The following is a 20,724-nucleotide window of genomic DNA, read 5'->3' as shown; positions in this document are numbered from 1 at the left end:
GGGAATGGCTAGTTTTAACTGTTGTGATTTGAGTCCGAACTATTTTCCTGCCACATTTTGGCCGGCTAGCTTTTCTCACGGGCGGTTGTTAAGTCCCCATGGTCCGCATTTGCGCTTACCTTGCTCTCTCTGCTCACACCTGCCTGTGACCGTCTTGCCTTGAAGTTTGATAAATGACGCATTTGTGCGTCTTTTCTCGGCACGACGGGCTAAAATGCTGGAAATCGCTCCTCGAATCCGTACAGGGGAAACTCGTAGACGTTTTTCTCAAGCCAGGCTATTGTGAGTCGCGAAAACTAATGAGCTCCCACTCCACATTAAGTCATTAAGCCTGATCATAAAAGACAGTTGTTAAATGAGGTTGTAAATATTTCCTCCCTGCTACAGAGATTTGCTTCAATGTTTTCCGTCAAACTCTTAACAATTAATTACGTCCTTCAATTTGGGGACATATTTATAGCAGGGCTGATTTTGAGCATATTTTCAGGAAGGACTAAATTGTTAACGTTGACTCAGCTTGACAAGATCATGATGAACCACTGACTTATGATCATGTGAAGATTTATAAACTACATTGAGTCAACGAATCGATTCCCCACTTAGCTATCATCACGTGTGTTTATTTACTACAACTGGTCCATGTCAAAATAAATCATTCAGAAACGCTACGGTAGAAGATGCTGGATTTGAAGGTTAAACCGGGTTAACCCCCCCGCACACCCAATAATTGAGCCGAATTTCCTCCCCTTCAGTCAGCAAAAGCAGAATTGTAGGAGGGCAAAGGTCCCATGCGATCACTAAATGCGCAATCTCGGGGAGGGGCTGGAGATGCGAACGTAATCACTCAGCGCCTGCCGATAAATATCGATTCCCTTGTTAGGTCTTCGCCCCCGAGAAGTAAGTAAAGGGGCGCGAGTGTCGTCCATTAGCCACATTAGGGCATTAATAAGAGCCAGGCGGGAGGGCGCCGACTATTTTTAGCCGCTGACGAACGGCTCTGTTGCTCCATCTTAGTGTTTACCTCTGGAGGATGGAGCGTTTGTGCGTGTACAACGGCTCAGTATATCTTCCAAGGAGAACGCTGGAACCTCTACCGAGGTCATAGAGTTCGGGACTCCGTCTAAGCTCACTGATAAATTTTAAATCGACCTCCCGAGATGGGAACGCTAGGTCGCCCCAGCGCACTACTAAAGATTGCGTTCGGCCTTGGCGCTTCCACGCTTTCCGTGTTGTGTGTTGACAGCGCGTGTCCTCGGTCGCCAGATGTAGACGGCGTGCTGGAGGAGAAGTGAATCATGGCTTTAATTAAGAGGACGAGCGCCAGGGCACATCTCATTAAACGTCTGCCGGAGGAACGTTCAGACGACAGTAGCTAGCTACTGTGGAGCTGCTTCTGACTTTCCACTCCACCTTTCCAAATGTAGACATTTTCCAGGACAGGAAGTTGGACGTTTCTGGCTATTTGAACACAAAAGGTGCCGCAGCACATGTAGACAGACACAGTAGTACTCACAGGCATGTATTCCGAGAAATCGCTAATATCACTGCAGCTTACTCAGTAGTTGCTTTGGCGTATGCTTGGCAAAAATATTTTCAGTGAATATAAACTAGCTTCTCCCATTTTGGTTTAATAATCCAAGCAGATTTTTCGTCAGACCTGGCTGCATACTTCACAAGCTAATGGTAATGTGATATTTCCCGTTTAAAGGATCTCATAATGTGACAACTTACATTTTATTGCGGCATTTAAAAATGATGGAAAATTCTTTCTCGGTTAGCACTCCTGGATTAAATGTCCTCAACTCGAAATATTGCTATAATTCTTTTCCTATACGTTCCTATTTTGTCCATCTGTCCGGCGGTTTCTGCTTTCCGAGCACGTTTCCAGCGTGGTTGTCTGGTTTGGCGGGCGGATCGACAAGTGCCGCAATCTTCCTCGCCGCAGATTCGGTGCCGGAGTCCAGCCCGGCTGGACGCGGCGACGTCCTCCAAACGGGGTCAGAGCGGACATGTTGGCAAGAGACGAGCAGGCAAACTCTTTTGACTGACTCAGCAAGTAGTGGGTACACACCAACACAGTGCTGTACTATAACGCCCCAATCAAGGGCACCTATTTATATCAAATCAACCTTGACTCTGATTTTTTTTTTCGACGTCTGGTTGAAATCACTTTCGAGGAGCCGCTTTCAGCATCACGTAAATGCCGAGTAGGATTTTTGTTACCATGACGACTCGGGTAGAAATAGAGCAATTTGACAAATTGCCCAACCGAGTTATTATGTTTCGTCTGGGTGCCGCTATCCAATTGAGCGCACCGATTATCCGATTATTCAGATAAAAACGGACTTTGTTGTTAAACACAATGGCATGAATGCAAGGTGCAGGTGTCACATTCGTTCACTTTACATGGCCGCCCTCTCATGTGGTGTCAACAAATGAGAGCGTAGAATTTGCCGATTAATAAAAAATACCAATATATTATTAAAAAAAACATTAATGGGATGGAAAGGCCATCGATCCGTCCAGTCACTTGATGACTGCATGACCTTCTGCCATGTTTCCACACATCCCAAATATAAGGTATCGCAGGATGCCTTCAATAATTCAACCGTTGTCCGTCGAGTCTGTTTGAGACGATTAATGCCGCCCGCTCCTGCCAGCAAGCGCTTAAGGTGTTCCTTGCTTAAGTGCCATGAAGAGGACATTGTTCTCCAGTCTACGGCACCTTTCCTCTTTTGACCACAGATGAATGTGACGGAAGCAACTGCCAGCGGCTTCTTGTCCTCCCACTTCCCGCTGTGCAGATAAAGCATTTTCGGGCTGGCTGTCCATCTGATGTCTATAGCGCGTGTTTGTCATGTACCGATGTCTTGAAGCGGATATTAGATCTTTCCTGTCATCACTCATTCCTTAGCTCTGGCGTCTTGGCCAGGCAGGCCCTAAGAGGGCCTCATCCGTCATTCGTGGTTGGAGAAGGCCCATTTGTCTTCTCTTTGTGTGCTTATAGATGCTGGATGTCTACCTGTTTCAGGAAATATTTATTAGGTTGGGGGAATTATGGAAGTCTGGAAAACAGAGAGGGGATCGGGGGGGATTTAGATGCTCAAAGTTTCAACACATTCCACCTCCTCCTTTCCCTCGTGCTGTTATCAGCTCATCTTACCCAGCGGATGGGGTTGCCATGGCGATGGGAGTGAAGACCACGATGAGAACAGACTGGCTGGGGTGTGGCCCAGTTGGGAACATAGCGGAGGTGTGAATCCGGTCTGGATTGGAATTTGCCAGCGGGGAATCCGTTTTTAGGGTTTTGGCAAGAATGGGTTTGAAAATTGGAATAGTTCTGGTGCTGGTATAAATCCCGCGGTCCCCCAGTGCAGTCGGAATCCAGTTTGCGCTCAATTTCGTCCGCGTTCAGAATGCTGAAAAGGCGCGTTACTTGTAATGCGAGAGAAATGGAGCGTAGCCTCAGCGCGAGCGACAACCTCGTGAAGTCAGTTTGAAGCGGCTGATGACCCACTTTCGTCTTTATAGGCCTTCAATTGCCACTGATGATTACCTGCCTGGGGGGGGGGCTCGTTACACGTCTTTCATTTCTACCTACCGATTTGTGTTCTGTCGCTTGTCATTGTCGTGTGACACGTTTATAGAAAGCAGCACTGGTCGTTCCGTTGCCTTTGCCATCGTGCGGTCGGTAAAACAGAAACAGTTGAGCGCCACCCAAAAGCGTCCAACAGCGACTGGTAGTGTGCTAAAAAAGGTCTCGGAAGGGAAAAGTGGATGGATGGAACTTCTAATTCTCTCCGCCGCCCTGTCATCGATCCTCTTATTCACACTTTTATACGGCTGTTCCCCCCCCCCCCTACAATCAACCGCGTCCATTCCTTTGATTCGTCTCTCGCAATCTAAATTGTGATGACTCGGACACATGTCCTCCGCCTCGGATCGATTTCCACACGTTCCCCTGCCAAGTCCTCGTGGTCAAGCTGAAAGACAAGATGCAGCCACCGGGGCTGCTCCAGAAGCCCTGCACGCTGCTTTTCTTTTTTTTTTTTTTTTTAATGTCTACAAGCTCGCACACAAACGCTAACTCGCTGGCTCTCCAGCCCTATAATTTCCAATGCTGTCTATTTTAGGAGGTCTTGCAGGGCTGGAAAAAATACAGACGCACTATAATTTAACAGTGCATAAACGTTGAGCAGCAGCAAGCAACTCTAAAGGTACCTCGAATGAGAGACGAGCCTTCGAGCTTGCGTTACCTTCTCGCAAATTTATGATATGAAGGAAATGACTCTATAAAAAGATAACGAGACAATTTACCAGAAGAGCTAAAAAGGCTCATCAACCAGCAGCTTTTGTTGCGCAATCCAGTTTTGCCGAGGAGTTTCAATTTTGAGAACTTCTTGTTTTTAATGGCCAAAGGCAAACTCCTCGTCCAAGTCGCAGAGTGACCTCAGGGTCAAAACGACTCTTTTCGCTGTCTTCGGTGTTACCCTGTTGTTGCATCATACTCAACTCGGGTTCGTCCTGAAGTAAAGCAAACCACCAATCGCGCTTACAAAACAGCAGCGTCATTCCAAGCGTAATGAAAGGGCCAATCGGAATGTCAAGTTAAAAAAGGTAACGGCCACCTTCTATTCGCGGTATCAGCGGTTTCCCCAAAACCGCTCGTTGGCCTCCCGTGCGAATATTGGCGCGTGCAACGGGCAATTTTACCCGATAAACAACCTATTAAAAGAATCGCCTCCCTGCGTCATATTGTTAGCTAACAAACATATATACGGCGCACGTGCTAATTTCACCAGCCCAAACTATATGCTCCAATTTTTAGTGTGTCATTAAATGTACATTATAGACTCTTTGGCCACCATTCAAAGTAGCCACGCGTGACTTATTAGCCCCCCCCCCCCCCCCCCCCCCCCCCTCCCGCGTACAATTAGCGCACCAACTTGCCTCCTTGACTTTCACGATTCATCTTCAACTGGCTTGCCTCCCGTCGAGTCTTTAGGAGGTTATTTGGGATGTAAAAGCCGATTTGACTTTAGTGCTAAAATAAGAGCTTTGTTCTTGCCGGAGGAGCTCATGCATTTTGCAATAGTTCGGGTTTGTTGATGCCAATGTTTTGATTCCAACAAAATGGCCTCTGATCACACAGTCACTTACAAGCCGAAAAAGCTTCCGACGTTATTGTGAGCCCGTTGTTGTCGGGGCGCTCACGATTCAGTGCAAATATTTGTCGCGCCCAGACGTTCTTATTTTCGGTTTGGAATATTTTTGGATTGATGTTTGTGGAACCTATTTTTTTTTGAAGTGCCACCAAGAAGGCCTTGTCATTATGTCGCAGGGCTCAAAGGAGAAACTTTAAAGAGAATATCAAAAAAAAAAAAGTTTCACTTTTACAATCCGTGTGAATTGACCCTTTTAAAGTGGGCAAAACCACATTAAGTGTAGGTTGGACCCAGCCGCCCTCCCACGGCCGATTCGTTCCGCCGCTCGCTGTTGCCATTTACCTCACATCAAACGACGTCCTCTTGACCCTTTCGATCGCAATCAAGAGCTTCTGAGCGTTCCTTTTTTCTTCTCGCGGCTGAGCTTCTTTCTAATCAATGGCGTTCCTTCTCGTGTCAGCAACATTGACATACAGGTGTGCCCACTCCTGTTTTCTCAGCGAAAGCAGCAAAAGTGGCTGTTTTAAGGGGTGAAATCTGGAGCGCAATAAATCAAAGCCGGTCCACAGGGGCGTATTTTAAAGCTCCCTACACTTAACCGTCTAGGTAAAAAAAATACTCTAACCATCTTTATTATGTCCTCTGCGGACTCTGCCTTTGTGATTTATCGAAATCAATCTTCTCCCTTTCACCACCATGTTTTTTCGCTTCTGGAATTGCAAAAACCTTTCAGGGTTTTTTTTTTTTTTTTTTTTTCTCCACCTCTAAATTTAGTCCCTGAAGCCAGCTGCTCTCCTGGGGGTTTGTCTGAACTCCTCCTCCCCTTCATTCCAAAAGCACGGCTGCTCGGGCCACACCCAAAGGACTGGTGGGATACCGGTTAAAGACAAACAAGTGTGTGTGTGTTTGAAATCCCATATCTTAAAATATCATTGGTCAGCCATATTTCATGCAGTTTTTTGCGGGCATTTCAAAATCATTACAGGACCAAGATTAAGACTAAACATAGCCAATTGTTGGGCGCAATAAAAATTAATTCAGTATTTCCACTTCAGCGTATAATTCATCAAATTAACCCGAGATTTAATTTTCATGACTAGGAAAAAATGAATTCTTATATTATACCAGTCTAATATTTTTCTAATTAAAAAACACTTCAATTATTTTTCTGTTCCCTGAAAACGTTTTTTATTCATATTTGCCAATTTATAAATAAATAAAAAAATTACAAGAGTGCAGGTACATTTCTCAGGTGACACGCCAAGTGTGAGAGACTGTCTGAAATACTGCCGCTGTGTTTTAGCCTTGTACGACTCTGACTCATTCACACACACACTCACACACACACTCTCCCGCTTTGTCAGGATGTCATCAGATATTTTACACCCAGCCTTTTTGTGCTGACTCGGGCTTTCCACTCCACTCCACTCGACTCTCTCTAGGTCACTCAGTCGCTCCTCTTGAAAGGCTCACTGTAGGCCCAACTGACGTCGACGAAGTCCTTGTGTCAACAGCGCGGCCACGAGGCGGTGACGCTAACTGAAACGCAAACGCTCAAACACGTGAGGCGTGTTGTTTGAGATTTCGACGCGCTGACTCTGTTTCTCATGTACAGCAGATACGTCCATAGGCCCCAGAGCACCACGGGAACCCCGAGATGAGACCACTCACATCTCCACAGGATGTGCCGTAAAACCAGCGCCACTTCATGTTTACTCAGCTCCTGCTCGTAAACTATTTGATGATCGTTGCTCAAATAAGATGCTGACTCGTGCAATTTTCCCTCAAACACTGTTTGGGGCTTTGCGCATATTATATTCATAAAAGTCATTAAGATAATCACAAGTAAAGAAAATGTCGTTTTATAACGAAGCAAAAATTCCCATTCCTCGTGTAAGTACATCATTAAGCCTCGCAATATGTTTGTTTATCCCTCCTGGGACGAGAGCGTTCCACGCGTAGCTGCCGACGCTGTGAACGAGGGATTGGATTGCTGTTGGGGGTGAGCGCTCCTGTCTCATTAAGTTCTTACAGAACCGTTTGGATGATCACAAGGCGTCGTGGAGGAAAAATGTAGCCGTGATTATGAGCGGGAGTCGCCGCCCGTCTGGGTATTAAGCACCGTGCTTTTTTAATTATCCTCCAATCACTGTCTAATTAGCCACAATAAAGCCCCAATTGGGACTCAAAGGTCGGGCGCACAGAGGCGCACTTTGTCAGGCACGCCGTAAAATGCTTCATGTTAGCGCGAGCGAGCTCTCATGTGACTCCCCTTGACTTTTTGCGTCTTTAGAACAGTCCCACAATGGATTCACATGATGATGACTTTGTCAAGCAAAATGACACTGCTGTTGCCGTTTCTATAAATACAAGCCCGAGTAATTCTAGCTTACATTTGCAGAGACAATCGGGAGTTTTTTTGCTACATATCGGGCAGCACATTTTGGCAGGCTGCGAATAGAAAATGTGCAAACTGGTTTTATTCCTTTTGTTTGGCGTCACTGAGCACACAGAAACTTTGCCCAGACATTAAATGATTTAATTACATTCATTAAAATTATATTATTTTTTAATTTATGTTATTATTTCATTTGTAATTTTCTATTTTATTATATTATTTATTTATTAACAATTGTCTTGATTTTTTTTTTTTTTTTTTTAAACTCCCAAAATGTCCCTGTACATTTTGTGTGGTGGGGATTCCCCCAAGGGGGTTGCCTGGGAGGTTTTTATTCCAACAAAGCTTTCAGGTGGGACCAACCCGACTTGGAAGACAAATTGGGGCACCCGCCGCTTAGGTAGACGACTATTGACTCCTCTTTCAGGATTATCGGATTTTCTTTTTTTTTTTTATTTAATCCAACACCAGCGGCAGTTATAAATCACACAACAAAGGCTCCGGATTAGTTATAAAACTTCACGACTGAATAAAACCAAAAAAGTAGTCCGATAAAGTTTTTTTCTGTTTCATTTTCACGGCCATGTCGCTATGTTTACATTTGTGCCCCCCCACCACCACTTGTTGCTAGGCAGAATTCATCAAGCCACCACCATCTGTAATGGCTAAATAACTGCCTTACTGAATCACTCGTCTATAAAGTCGAGTCGTTCAAATACCACGAATTCCATTTAAGGGAGTGTTTCGGGGCTATGTTGACTCGAACATCTTTGTATATTTGGAAGCGACTGAATGCGCTTTTGATTTGCACCCCAGCAAAGAGTCCTTTCAGCACAGCCAGCCCCCACATGTCCTCATCCCCGCTCTATATCGCAAGCTCTTCCTTAAAAGAATCTCTGGGCTTAGAACTCATGAATTACTCACAATCTCTCTTCTTTTTTTTTTCTTTTTTTTTTTATACCCCGCTTTAGATGTTTTATGCATAAGGACCCCCGAGTGTCGACGCAGAGGACCAGGGAGAACTCAAATGATTTTTCTTTGAGTTGAATTAAGTGCTAGTGCACTTCTCTCCACGCAATCTTGCGACAGCTTGACTCGTCAAGCCACGGGGATCTTCTTAATTCTTCACTCGCTCCTTTCGAGGCCAAAGCACTGAGACGTGGAATGTGTATTTATGAGTGAAAATGCTCGAGTGGGTTCAACGGGGGCAACTGCCATCCTTGCCTGTCATGACCCCCCTGCAGCGATTGGATCACGCCATCTTTTTTTTTTTTTGCACCGTCTGCTCCACTTCCCAGCAGCCAGCCGTCTCGTGACCGTGACTTTTCCACGCTTAAGCACCCTCTGACTGATTCGGCTCACGCTTGACCGCCTTCCGACCCCTCCTCTATTTTGCCACAAAGATATTTTTACGCCAGTAGAAGTAACACACTACACTTCCTGTAATCCATCAAAATCACCGTCGATTCTATTCTAGCAGCCGCCTGACGTCATTGTGATGTTTCTACATCCACACTTTTCTAAAAAAGTGTGAAAAGACAGTAATTGTACGCTCGTCAATGCGTCTAGCATGTGTCCCGAGTTTTCCAAACATCTGCGGTTCCGTCGGGCTGACGATTGGCAGTGAGTCAGGCAGTGAGTGAGTGGGCAGCTACGATCTTTGGAGTCCTGGGAAAAAGAAAAAAAAACGAGGCGATGATGTCATTTTTGAGACTAGACAGAGGTTGAAAATGAAAAGAACAGATGTTGGAGGTGCTTACTCATTTCGAGTCGTCGCGATGGTTTTGGCCCGGTTTCTTCTCACCGGTCGTGGTGCAGGTGCGCCTCATTTAAATGAGTGAAATCATCCCTCGTATAATGAATATATAATATAAAAAAAATTCAAGTGAGCGACTCTCTGAACTCCACGCGATTAGACGCAAGCAATTGAAAAGCCAACTTCCCCATAATTTGTCGCCTTTAAATAAATGATCCTTTCGGATCCAGCCCGGTTTTTATCACTGCGAGTAGCAAGTGGCGTTCAGGAGCGCCGCGTCAATAATGGAAGCCTTCTCATGTTAAATGAATGAAAACCCCGTGGCTGTGCTCGCCAGAGGCTTTTTTGGATTGACTGCAACGCCGCTCATTAAAAGGAGCTCGGCTGGCACGTCTAATATCTTTAACTGGCCTAAAACATCCACGTAAATCCAGTCGAGCACTTTTTGTTTAGGGGGGGTGTCTAAAATTTGATTATGTTGGCAACATGGAATAGACTATGTGCCTCGGTCGTCATGGCAACAAAAAGATGCATTAGCGTCAGTCACCTTTTGTCACGACTGGCAACCGACTGACATTTCCTCCGACTCTAATCCGCGAGTCAACGTTTTGTCAGATTTGATCTCGTAAAAGCAGCGCGGCATTATCGGGTCACGTCGGCGGTTGCGTACACGCGCCAACCTCAGGTGAAGAGCGCACGAGACAAAATTAGTCGTCTTATTATCATCGCCGTCGTAATCATCATTAAGTGGGATTAGACTCATGCTGCCAACCTTCGTCTTGATTGCTTTTACGCACACACACAGTTGCACGCAAGCGTTAAATGAAGTTGTGCCAACAACCCCCAATCACCTGCCTGGCAACACACACACACACACACAAGTGGTAGTGGCTGCCAGTGTTTAGTCCTAATCATCACTTTTATGCGCCGAGCGAAGTGGCTCTCCGCCTCGTCTAACTGTGTAGGTAAGATTAGTCACAAATGACTCTCCCTCCAGAGGCCCATAATGCTCCGCTGATAGATGGCAGTAGATGTTGCGCGTGACTACCGAGCCCTGACTGAGCATGATTTTTTTATTATTATTAATATTTCCCTTTTCCACAGCGCTCCAAAAATTAAAACAACAAAAAGAATTAAAAATCTGACAGCAAGACATTGAAACTATTTTTAACCATCCTTCCTGTGATTGGAGAGTTCTTCCTTGGCCCATTCCAAGATGGACGTCACAGCACAGCTTTTTTGATTTACGCCGTTGAGGACACTTATTGTCAGATGGCTCTTATGACAGGGCGTCACCGCTTTGTCCTTTCGCCTTAAAGGCAAGACACACGCGCAGTTAAGGTTTTATTGTGACGTGCTCTGCCCACCGCTGACCTTGGTAGGCGACGTTGCCCCCTTTAGCCGCGCTGTGGGATGCAACATTAAATTTTACTAGGGCACCGAGGTTGCCATCCAATGACGAAGCCGAGTTGGAATGCACCCAGCTTTTTTTTTTAAAGCGCTAATAAATTGAAAAGGGGAGATGTCGTCGAGAAAGTTCAGCGGTGTGATGGCAGGAGATGGAGAGTCATGTGACCAGGCATCAATTTTTTTTTTTGCAGGTCCCAGTCTATTAGTTTCATGATGTAGCAGCGGGCTGCCAAATTCACCATCAGCATCATGCCAGACGGGCAGGGGGGGGGGGGGGAGGGGCTGGTTGAAGATTGCCGCAGTGTGGAATATCTTGAAAATTAGGTTCAATAATGAAATGCAAGGCTGAAGGCAACCACAGTGGATTCCTTCTATCATCTGGTGTCAGGTCCCTGACAAAAAATGTTAAATCATGGCGATGCAACTGATCTGGTTTCCATGGTTACCTCCATTTTTTTTCATATTATTATTTTTATAAAATAGATGCCAAATCAGTATTAATGCAATCTACTGTATAAAAGGACAGATTTGTCAGCTGCACTCTTTTTTTTTTTTTTTTTTTTTTCTGTGCATGTGTAAAAATCGGGTGTGTACCTGAAGGCATCATAAAAGCCATTGCCATGTGCTAAGCCTTGTGGAATTATTCAAATTGTTTATTTGTGACTCTTGATGGCTAGCCAGCATAGCAAAAATCAAAAAACATTAAAATACTGCACAGTGCTTTGAAAAAAAAAAAAAACTGACGTCGGACTGACTGGGTTCAGCGAAACAAGTGTTATCTTGATTTCTTTTGACATCCGTCATCATTAACCGCCAGCTTGCTGTTACTCATTATACAGCATTCCACCTCTTCACTGGTAATTTAGCATGCTAGTGCGGACACGCGTGCATGTGTTATGTATGTGCAAAAGCCCCCCCCCCGTGGCGTTCGGAGGTTATTCTTTCAAGCAATTCAGTCCCCTCCTGGGGTTTGGACCAATGGAGTAACAGTTTCATGCAGAGTCACAATCATCTATTCTTCCACGTTTGGCTCGAATCACCGCAGGAGAAAAAAATTGCAGGCCGTCAAAGCAAAATGTAGACCTTCCCTCTGCCAATAGCGAGTGGACGCTGGCAGATTTGCATGTTTGCAGTCAACAGATTTGTAAATTGACAGCAGAGCGCACCAGCAGGTGCGCCGAGCGAGCAAATATAGATTCCGAGAGAGCGCGTGATGCGGCAGACGTACCCTTTGAATGGAAATCAGGTTTCGCTTCTTTTAATTGCTTTTTAGCGCTAGCCGCCGCTTCCAAATCGGTTCAGAGCCTGATGTCGTTTTGTTCGCGTGATTTACGACAAGGGTGAACTTGGAGTAACATTGAAGCAGTGGGATGACGTTCGTTGGATGAACGTGCAGCACCATCGGCAGAAAAATCGTGCCGGAAAACGTTGACGTGAAGCCTATAATCAAGTTTGGCTCTTTTTTGTGAGCAAAAGTTTCGAGTCGAAGCCTCCAAACGCAAATCCATCCAGCTGTCATTTATTATGCAGGTGTCTCGATGGGAGCGACATATTCTCATCCATGAACATGAGCTCTGCAAAAAAAAAAAATTATGTTTGGATTCTCATTAGAGGATTATTTTCATCAGCGTTTTTCCACCCAAAGTAATCCGAGAGGTTCGTTTGAGTCCGATGAACTTATTTGGTGTCTCGTTTGTGTTTTGCAGTCATGCGCAGGAATCCTTTTGTGGCGGAAGGCTGCTGCGGGAAAGGCTCCCGCAACGCCCTTCAGGAGCTCTACAACCCCTCCCAGGTAGGAAGGAAGGCATCAGCTCTCGCCTCGTGTTTCCACCGTTTGTTTCGCGCCGTCTAGCGTGACCTTCGCCGGCCCTCGTTTGTTCTCCACCATCTGGCGGAGGTTTGAGCGCCAGAGCAGGTGGAGGCTTCCAGTTGAGCCTTTTTGAAATATCGTCTGTACAGTTTCTAAATATGTTTGTATTTTTTAAATTATTCGATAAGTGCTTTATTATTTCCCGCGGGTAATTTTTACCAGGGACCTGATTATGTTCGACTTTGGAGCCTCCACCATCTCGCTGACGGTTGTTTGGTGTCGTGTCTGATGGGCAAACAGCCCAAGGTGATGCTATCACAGTGATGGATTGCATCCTTTTTTTTTCTTGGCGCGCCGCCGTCTGCTTCATTATCACGTGACGTCGTCCTTTGCCTCCAAGGCTCTCTTCATAACACCCGTCTTCGTTCGTTCGTTCGTTCGTTCCCATTTTTCCATTGTCTTCCTGCGCGGAGATTAAACAAGGCGTGAGCGCATCTCGGCTTGATTTTTTTCGTTTTTTTTCCACGCGTCCTCCCTCATGTGAAGTCCCATTGATACGGTGTGTGCGCACGCTGGCCGCGGCCAGAATAAACTTGACTCGGGCACCCGAGGTCAGGAGAGAGGCAGGTCTGTCCGTGCTCGTACGAGAATCACTTTGACTCGGAGGATGCCAGAGTGTTTCACCTTGAGTGGTCAGAGTTGAGGGAAAGATAAAGATTTCATGTAGAGGCCCATTTTACGAGGGGGGATAAAGTTGGACAATTAGGATAGTATGTAACCGTTTCCGCCGAGACTTTTTTGGGGTATTTTCAAAAGCGGACAGATGGGCCATTCCGAGGCGAGGGGAAAGATGCGCATGGTTATTGACAGTAAAGTTGAAAATGAGAAAGCTCATTAACCTTCTTATAAGCCCGATGAAAATCTTCCTGCAGCTGATCTCGGAATGTAAAGTTATTTCATGATGATTGCCTTTAACACATTGCACTAAAGCTTAAACGGCCCCTCAGGCCAAAACGTTTCATTGATCGTAATTAAAATCAGAATTCGTTGAGATGCTTCGAAGCAAGCGGCCACAAAGGTTATCAAATATTATGTTAAGCGTCATATTAGGTCTCCCCGGTGAGCCGGCAACGGAAAGAAAAAGTAATCAGCGGCCAGGCCGCCGAGGCACGCGGCCGACACTGTTATTACCGAGCCGGCCGGGCGCAATTAAATGTTGATTCAGAGCTGACCGGAGAAAATCACGTGCAAATGCGTGCGGGGTTCTGCCGCTGGTCAGTATTTCGGAGAATTTAAAAAAAAAATAACGTCCAAGTATGAGAAGCAAGTCGACTTTCCATGACTTTCCAAATGTCCCCTTTAATTTGACATCGCTGATCCAAATTTGCCACATTCCGACATGAGTTTCTGCATCCCGGTCGGAATTAGTAGCCTGCGTCGGTTTTATTTTACACCCAAAAAAAAAAGACTCTAATCCATGTTGGAACATTGGATCCTCTCATTACTCACAGGTTGGAATAGAAATTTCCAATTTAGCGACGACAATAAGGATTACAATATGACTCAACGCCTTCTGTTCATTGATGTGACGCTCATGAATAGCAGCAAATTAAAAGGTCATCGTCAAGCTACAATGTGAATGCCAAAGAAGTCTTTAATTCCTCCCGTTGGCTTTCCGAGAGGTAACCGAGCGAGCCTCGCTCTTTGATACTCCTGCTGTAATTACATCCTCCATTTTCTCTCGCACGTACAAACGGCGCCGGTGCCCACGCCCACGTGCACAACTGCGCCGCGGTCCACAGATGTTCACACGCAACTTTTATCTTTGGTCCACCCTCTCGAACGTAAAATGAGTTCAAGAGCCTTCTGCAGCTGTACATCTAAATTGCTTCTTCCATTTTGCTTAGAAATGTTTTTTTTTAATTGAAATCTCAATGCACAATGACAAACTTTGGAACAGAAGAAAAGAAAAAGCCAAAATGTCCACATTGTCCATCCTTAATGATTTCTCTTGTCTGCTGATTAATCGCATTGTTGTGTAAGCCAGTCAGCAAGTTGTCACTGAAAGAAAGACGTCCGCGTTGAATTTGAAGCAAGTCCATTTAGAGCCGTGACAGTGACGGAGCGCGCGTTTGACAATTCCGAACGACGCTCATTAACCGAAACTTCATTCCTGGCCCGGCGCCACTCAAAGCCGAGTGGCTCGGGAGACGCCTGTGTTTGTGTTGAGCCGCATGAATATGAAACAGGACATTGGCGAGAAACGAGAACAAGTCGCTCCTCTGCTAAAATGAAGGTAAATAAAAACATTCTTAAGGGGGGTGTTGAATATCACGGCCAGTCCAGATGGAAACGTCCCACTGAGCGGGCTGAGTGAATTTAATAGACATCACCAGTTATAATGGATTCTAAATGCCCTTGGTCCAGGCTCCGTCTTTTAAAGCCATACACACTCAAAGTCACAGAATGGGTAAAGACCGTGAGTGGGGACATTATAAATCTGGCTTGGTGTAAACCTCGTAGATAGCTACGACTTACACGTACTTACACGGCACTTTGTGTCCTATTGAAGTATGGATGCATATATGAATTGCTTTTTCCTTTTTGCCCGCTATTTTGAATCGCAGCGAAGCAGAACCGACCACTATTAAGAACCGTCTCGTAAAATCCTCCCTGCACAAAACGTGATAAGCACAGTGCATAGCTGCACATAGATTAATGCGGCACGTCTATTTTGGGCTCATTTGCTTTATAGAAACTTGACACAAGAGCGAAAACTCTCTGGGGAAAACTTTTTTTTTTTTTAAAAACGTCTGCTGAATCCGTCAGCGCCGCGCCAGGTTGCGAGCGCAAATGAGATTGGAAAGACTCCAAAGTAAAGATGCACTCGGTTAATTGAGAGACACAGTTTAGTGAGGAGGAAAATGGGAATAAATGCCCGGCCTCGCATTCCTCCACTGCCGCCCAATCGCAAAATAATTATTTAAAAAAAAAACAAGAACGTTTTAATCGGCAAGAGAGAAAAATTGTCTTCAAACAAGCCACACATTCATCTTTTCATTCTGTGAAAATAAAATATTCTCAATGTTAGTCCAGGTAAAGCCTTTATTTCCTTCCCTTCATCTTCGTCATAATCTGGGGGCGTCGCAGCTTTTTCAAGTTATCTCGACGCATCCGCTCCATGCTTATTTGACATTCATAACATCGCTCAGGGGCAATAAATGTGCTGGAGCAAGGAAATTAAAAAATGAGACATGTGGAGCGGCAGTCTCTTCAGTCACTTATCGTGGAATCAACAGCGAGCCAGCCACCTGTTTATTGTTGGCTAGCTGTATTTTACAGACCCACCCATGATCCACAATATAAAACATTTTGTTTCCTTAAACACAGTCAAGTTACTCAAACGGACTTTTTCAAAGTATTCCTTTGTCAAATCAGTCGTTGTCAAAGTGAAAGAAAATCCAGACAAATAGCCCTGAAAAAACAATTTGACAAAATAAGCCCAAATCAAATTAAAAAAAAAATTGTAAACTGAGGTTCCGCAAGGTTCCACCTTAAGTGACCTGCTTTTTTTCAAATTCCATTTCCTATTCACGTGGGGCCGTTGATGAACCGCAATCTTGTGGAGGGAAAACCTTTAATGATTTTTCCTCGCCACTCATTTGAAGCTCCATTTAATTTATTCCGGAGAGAACAAACGCTCTCACGGTAACTAAATCAATAGTCGACAAGAGTTTGATCACATCAAGCCGCACACGGCAGGTTTAAGGCTCCTCTGACAGCAATAGGAGATGAAATGGCATTATGGGATGCCGCTACCAGTATTGTTTTATGACATTTTGCTAGTTGTTGCTGAATTAGCCAGCAAATTGCTTTCCGCTCCCTCGTGGGAACAACTTGACGCGGCCGAAGGTCAGCGGCCTCCATCAAGGCTCTCGCAGCCGCTGTATCGACCCGTCACGCTCTTGCCGATCCTGCACCGGAGGAGATAATACGTGCACTATTCTGCCGAGGGGGAGATCCCCCCCCCCCCCTTATTAATTACGCCGTCTGCCCTTCTTCCGGGACTGAGGGTCTTGCGCTCGCTGCTCCCTTTGTGTGAATTATAGCGTCATGTGTCTGCGAGAAGAGAGAGGAGAAAAAAAAAAGGGAGATTTCCATTTCTACTCTTTGATACATGGGCAATGGTGTGAATGGGGAGAAAAAAAAACGACATGTTCGGAATCTATCAGCCCGCACGCCCGGCAGAAAGCTTTTAACGGCTTCGTTTGATGGGATATGACAGGAAAAAGCCAGAAAAATGTAACCGTTTAAATCAGGTTTAGTGGGACTTAGACAAGATGTCAGGGCCCAAGAAACATGCAGCTGAGTTTTTTTTTTTTTCGAATCAAAGTTAAGCAAGGATCCATGTTGTGTGCATACAATATGTACTTTGAATCTGACTAATTAATTAGCAAGCATGTTAGGAGGAGATTATGGCATTGCTAATAAATACATCAACACAGCTTGCTAATTGAATTAACATGGGGCTTAGCTTTAATGAATGTCAAAATATTAGGGTTATTTTTATAACCACCCATTTTCCGAGTTTGTCAGGTTGCGGAACTGACCACAGAGAAGCTCACTCATGCTGTCATCGGAATTTAAGAGGAGGTGGGCGGGGGTGGAAAACGTCTGTTTGCGCTCGGGCTTACAATGAATGGCTCGCTCACAGGCACGTCATACAAGCGAGCTGTTCATGCCGCGTCGGCCTGCAGATATTTCAGGTCTTGATGGAAGCAGCTGTGGGCTGCGGTCGGTACACTCAAAGGCCACGTTTGTTGGCAGTGGGAAATATGCAGGCGGCTTGACAATCCTTTTAAATTCCTCCTGGAACTGCCCCGTGGGGGAGGAGGGATTCATCAAGAGCAGGAAAATTCTTATCCGCCTCCGGAGCAGTGTGAAAGCCTTGAATAATTGCTGCAAATTTAATGCCCACTATCTCCTGCTGGTTTTATTTTGAAGCATTTCCCCTCTGATCTTCTCTCACTGACCAGCCCGAGCTGTCGGGGGCGGCCATCCTCCACCAGACCCGACGGGACCAGGTGGCGGACGCGTGTCGGGTCTACAGCGCGTCCAGCCGCAAGCGACGGGTCCTCACGCCTGGAGACCTCAAGCACCTGGTGGTGGATGAGGACCACGAGCTCATCTACTGCTACGTCCCCAAGGTGGCCTGCACCAACTGGAAACGCGTCATGATGGTGCTGACGGGCCGGGGCAAATACAGGTGGGACCGGAAAGCCGGTAAGGAATACCGGATGGGCTCTTACGGTTCTTGATTCTTGCCTTCCGCAGCGACCCGATGGAAATCCCGTCCAATGAGGCCCACATCCCGTCCAACCTGAAGACCTTGAACCAGTACAGCATCGCCGAGATCAACCACCGGCTGAAGAACTATCTGAAGTTCCTGTTTGTCCGCGAGCCGTTCGAGAGACTGGTGTCGGCCTACCGCAACAAGTTCACCCTCAAGTACAACTCGTCCTTCCACAAGCGCTTCGGCACGCGCATCGTGCGGCGCTACCGCAAGAACGCCACGCAGGACGCCCTGGCCAACGGCGCCGACGTCAAGTTCAAGGAGTTCGCCGAGTACCTGGTGGACCCGGCCACCCGACGCGACGGCCCGCTCAACGAGCACTGGCAGACCGTCTCCCAGCTGTGCCACCCGTGTCATATCCACTACGACCTGGTGGGCAAGTACGAGACCCTGGAGGAGGACGCCAACTACGTCCTGCGGCTGGCCGGCGTGGCCGACTTCCTGCGCTTCCCCAGCTACGCCAAGTCCACCCGCACCACCGACGCCATGACGGCCCAGTTCTTCAGCAACATCAGCACGCCGCAGCAGCTCCAGCTCTATCAGCTTTACAAGCTGGACTTCCTCATGTTCAACTACTCCACGCCCACCTACCTCCGGCTGGACTAGGAGGAAGCCCGTCTCGTTGGAGTCGTCTGTGTTTTTGTTTCTGGCGAGCTCCAATGCTTATTTGCACGTGAGAATGTCAAACCAGCTCATTTTTTTTGGATAGAATGTGCGCGAAGCAGGTCTTCCAGCCGGACGGAACGAGACTTGAAGAGTCTTAGTGATGCTCCTGGCAGGTTTCAAACAAACCTTCTGCTTGCACCCTGAACCCATTCGCATCAAGTGCACGTCACGACTGGCGCCCGCCTCGTTCGACTCCCGACCCTTCGAGGAAGAGACGTCCCGGTCGGCAGTCAGACGCCAAAGTCGACCAAATATTTTCAAAAGATGTGGCCTGCTCGCTCGGCACCTCCGAGAGCGTCGTACCGAGTGGCACCCTTAAGAGCAGGCGGCGCGGCAGACACTGGAGCTCGTAAACCCGCCCGCGGACGCGCAGTAACTTTCCTCGTGCTTATTTACTATTTTATTGTCTTCGGAAGCGTTGCTGCGAGACGGCAAGGATTATTTAAACTGCTTTATCTATTGACATCATAGAGTATTTAATTTTTTTTTTTCTTCTATTGCGAAGCGTTTAGTTTGTACGATTTTCGTGGACATCCACACCCAGCTTAAGAATAGTTCTCTCTGAGAATCTTCCGCTTGTAAATGTGATTAGCGCTGCCGAGCGACGTCAAGGTTGGTAACGACACTCTCCATCACACTGTAAAGTGCATTACGTACGCAATATTACACACAGAAGGGAGTCTTTGTAAATCCCAAACCACTCCAGCTCCCAAGACAAAAAGATATTTTGGGGGGATAGCTCTTGCGGTTTTTATTTTTTTCTTAAGCACTCGACTTTACAGCAAGACATCATTATTTTCAACACGCAATTATGTCCACAGCGAGCGCTCTTGAATTTTAATGAATGTTATTCTAATTGACTTATCGGACCACCGCAGCAACAGGACATGCAAAGAATTTTCAAGTAGGGTTTGTTTTTTTTTTTCTTCCACCAACCACCACCACCACCACGCGGCCCTAAAGCAGTACTTAGTCCCTCGTACTCATCTCTGCAAAAAAGAAATGCGATGCCGGCAAAAAGATATGCGCATCAATAAAGTGCAGGGGATGCAAATTGCTTCTTCCACGCAGTAGCTTCAAAATTGTGTCTTGAAGAAAATGCTTTTGTGAATGTTTTGGGTGGGGTCATGTTATGAATGAGTGGATCTGTGTCTGCACATGGATGCTCACAGGAACATTGGTGATGAAGCCTTGACTACACACACACACACATTGTAAATAGAACACCCAGTAGCACACAGGTCCAACTGTATAGAACCCATTTATAGTATTTCAGTTCATATTTGTTTTGTACAGATGTGGTCTTCACGCAGGGTAAGTGCGCCCCCTTGTGGTCCTTCAGAAAACTGCAACAACAGCTCCCGTCCTCGCCTGTTTTTTTTTTTCTTCTTACTGCACCCCCGCTGATGTGCTGATGCCGACTTACTCAGCACTCGTAAAGCTGAGACGCGACCTCGCCACTTTTATTTTTGACCTTCCTGACTATGCCGTTCATTTGGCCCCCCAGAGACGTTCCATTCTTCGCTCCATTTTAGGAACCTCCAGTCTGCATGCTGCCGTCTTCCGCCTTGTGCTGAAAAGGGACATGCGGTTAGGAAAACATCCCAAAGCCTCAAGTTGAAATGATTGACTTTGTTTTGGCTGCTTTTGTCCCTTTTCTCAACTCTGCTGTCTGCATCAAAACCTAGCCAACTGCCCCCCCCATCCCCAAACGATGTCTATTATTAGACTGAATTATATACATACAGCATTTACTGTTTTGCAGAAATCTCCAAAACACACGGGAGAATGTTTTTTTTTTCAAGAGAGCAGTTGACGATCGGGTTTTATACAGTATTTATGCCTTTATTTTGCTATTTATGCACAGATGAACACATTTTGTACAGTAGTGAGGAAACGATTCCCTGATTCCAACAAATGTTTGCAGTCACAAATGAACAACAATGAAAATGCTCCAAAGTGGACAGTCATGGAGTTTATTGGGAGTCTCTTCTTAGAGCCTGCTTGCTCATAAACAAGATTGATCGGAATCACTGAAAGAGTCAGCAGGGGCGGGGAGGGACAAAAGATGACCAACAGACGGATTGTGGTTGGAATGTTGTGAAACATATTGTTTCGATATTGTGCTTTGTTAGTGCTGTTTTGAATAAAATAAGGACAATTTGA

The 20,724-nt window shown here is 46.0% G+C and overlaps 1 protein-coding gene across 4 annotated transcripts in view; it reads left to right on the top strand.

Annotated features, from left to right (window-relative positions):
* chst11 (carbohydrate (chondroitin 4) sulfotransferase 11) overlaps positions 1-20,724 on the top strand; it is a 28,300-nt gene extending 7,576 nt beyond the window's left edge. For all 4 annotated transcript variants that reach the window (XM_049761170.2, XM_049761174.2, XM_049761173.2 and 1 more), the window contains 3 exons: positions 12,436-12,521; positions 17,576-17,805; positions 17,874-20,724. In XM_049761170.2, the coding sequence (XP_049617127.1) occupies positions 12,436-12,521; positions 17,576-17,805; positions 17,874-18,498 (941 nt within the window). In that variant the 3' untranslated portion in view covers positions 18,499-20,724. The remainder of the gene's footprint in view (positions 1-12,435; positions 12,522-17,575; positions 17,806-17,873) is intronic.

The sequence above is a fragment of the Syngnathus scovelli genome, chromosome 22 (genome assembly GCF_024217435.2).
Source record: "Syngnathus scovelli strain Florida chromosome 22, RoL_Ssco_1.2, whole genome shotgun sequence".
NCBI lineage: Eukaryota > Metazoa > Chordata > Actinopteri > Syngnathiformes > Syngnathidae > Syngnathus > Syngnathus scovelli.
This window is presented reverse-complemented; position numbering and strand designations above follow the sequence as displayed.